Source organism: Chenopodium album, chromosome 22, assembly GCF_948465745.1.
Source record: "Chenopodium album chromosome 22, dcCheAlbu1.1, whole genome shotgun sequence".
Classification (NCBI taxonomy): domain Eukaryota; kingdom Viridiplantae; phylum Streptophyta; class Magnoliopsida; order Caryophyllales; family Amaranthaceae; genus Chenopodium; species Chenopodium album.
In genome coordinates this window covers 22,076,246-22,078,885 of record NC_137855.1, presented here as the reverse complement: position 1 = coordinate 22,078,885, position 2,640 = coordinate 22,076,246, and the positions used below count along the sequence as shown (strand labels likewise).

The 2,640-nt window shown below is 37.6% G+C and overlaps 1 protein-coding gene across 1 annotated transcript; it reads left to right on the top strand.

Moving 5' to 3' along the window:
- The first annotated feature begins 608 nt into the window (after positions 1-608).
- On the top strand, positions 609-2,042 carry LOC145604096 (uncharacterized). The gene has a single exon (XM_081660044.1). It carries the CDS (start codon positions 609-611, stop codon positions 2,040-2,042), a length of 1,434 nt encoding a protein of 477 aa, XP_081516170.1.
- The last annotated feature ends 598 nt before the right edge of the window (positions 2,043-2,640 follow it).

Genomic DNA, 2,640 nt, shown 5'->3' with positions numbered 1-2,640 from the left:
ATGATTTATGATGGTGATGGGCACTAGGAGTGGCAGTAGCTAAGGCTTAATATTGAGGGCACACACTTCCTTTGAAGGGAGCACCGCAAGCGAGCACAAGAGAAGAGCCAAGACTTGGAACTTCCACTTCTTTGCATCTTGAGCTTCCCAAATTCCATGAACTTGATCCAAAAGCTTCTTCCACCATAGTGGATCACCAAAATGAAGACCCGAACCTCGTCCAATACCTACAACCACGAAAATAGAGCAAATAAAGAAGAAAAGGCTAGAAAACCAACGAAATGCACAAAAGCTACAAAATAAGAGAAGAAAGGTAAAACTAAGCAACAAAGCATAAAACTAAGCACTTATTAAGCATGAAAGCTATGAAAAGAGAATAGAAAGGACCTAAATGCTCATCAAATGTGTGCCATTTATGACACACATCATGTCTATGCTTTTTGTATAATTTATTTTTTAGTGAAACTGCTATATAATGAGGGAGGATCGAGCATGGATGTTTAAACGGTTAGAAGGAAAATTCCTTAGTCCAACCTTTGCTGAAAAGGTCAATGAATTTATTACATTTGCTAAACACAAGACAATGTCGTGATAGATGGTGTGATGAAATGTCATGTGCACAATGTCGAAATATTCCTTATCAAGATCTTGATACCATTAAGGAGCATCTCTATAGGCATGGTTTTTTGCCTAACTATTTCCAATGGGTTTTTCATAGTGAACTGCACTTCCAAAGAGAATCCCAAAGTAGCAGCTCCATATCCACCGAGGATGCATTGAACCCATATAGAAACATGGTATTAGATGCCTTTGGACTAGAAGGTGGTTTACAAAATATTGAAGAAGAGCCACATGCTATTTACAAGAAGTTCTTTGACATGTTGAAGGCAGCGGAAGAGCCATTGTATGATGGCTGCAAGTTGTCTGTATTGTTTGTTGCTGCGAGGATGACAAACATCAAGTGCGAGTATAATATTTCACATAAAGCTATAGATGGTGTTGCTTCCTTAATGAAAGACATGTGCCCAGATGAAAACAAGATGACAAATAGTTTTTATAAGACTAAGAAATTGCTTGAAGGGCTAGAACTTCTGCACCAAAAGATTCATTTATGTCCAAATGGATGTATGTTATTTTGGAAGGAACACAAAGATCTCAAAGAATGTCTATATTGCAAAGGAAGTTGTAATAAGACACTTAGAGAAAGTGGGAACAATTCTCCTCATAGTGCTCTTATTTACTTTCCTATAGGCCCGAGATTACAAAGATTATATGTAACAAGATCTACTCCAGAGCAGATGAGGTGGCTTAAAGATAATCCTCAAGTTCATGGCCTTATGTCTCGTCCAAGTGATGGAGAGGCGTGGAAACACCTAGATAAAGAGTACCGTTCTTTTTATGCGGAGCCTAGAAATGTCCGACTAGGTCATTGTACTGACGGATTTTCACCATTTGGAAAGACAGGTTGGCAATATTATTGTTGGCCCGTCATTTTAACTCCTTATAATCTTCCACCTGAATTGTGCATGAAGAAACCTTTTATGTTTCTAAGTTTGATAATTCCAGATCCGAAGAATCCTAGAGGGAACCTCGATGTGTACTTGCAACCTCTTATTGAAGAGTTAAAGCAATTATGGGAGGTTAGGTTACCGACTTACGACATCTCGCAAAAAAAAAAAATTCAATTGAAGGCTGCATTGCTTTGGACTATTAGTGATTTTCCAGCTTATGGCATGCTTTCGGGATGGACCACGTCGGGTAGATTAGCTTGCCCATATTATATGGAAAACACTAAGGCTTTCACTCTTAAAAATGGTGGAAAACAAAGTTGGTTTGATTGTCACCGTCAGTTTTTACCCCATGATCATAATTTTCGAAAAAATAAGAGTGCTTTTTTTAAAGAAAGAGTTGAGAATGATTCCCCACCACCACGAATGAGTGGTGAGGACATTTGGAATCGAGTATCTTTATTTCCAAAAACTGTTGAGCAAATAAGGGGTGATGATAACCAGGCAGAAGGATATGGAAAGTTCCACCACTGAACAAAGCAAAGCGTCTTTTGGGAGCTTCCATATTGGAGCAAGCTCTTAATACGCCACAATCTTGATATCATGCACATTGAAAAAAATGTATTTGATGATGTGTTTCACACTGTAATGGATGTTAAGGGTAAAACTAAAGGCAATGTGAAAGCAAGAAGAGACTTGGGGGAGTATTGTAAACGACAAAAATTGGAGGCGCAAGATGTTGTTAATAGTAAAGGGGAAAAACGGACTTTAAAACCGAACGCTCCTTTTGTGTTGCCTAAAGAGAAAAGGAAACTTATTTGTGAATGGGTTAAGAAATTAAAGTTTCCTGATGGATATGCTTCTAATTTAGGTAGATGCGTTGATTTAAAGGAGTGTAAGCTATTCGGTATGAAAAGTTATGATTGTCATGTTTTTATGCAATGATTGCTACCAGCGGTATTTAAAGACTTGTTACCCTTAAATTTGTGGAATGTTATTACTGAGTTGAGCCAATTTTTTAGAGATCTTTGCGCCACCACCTTAAAAATTACTGACATGGTGTGATTGGAAGAAAATATTCCTGAAATTATTTGCAAATTAGAGAGAATATTTCCACCTGGTTTTTTTAATA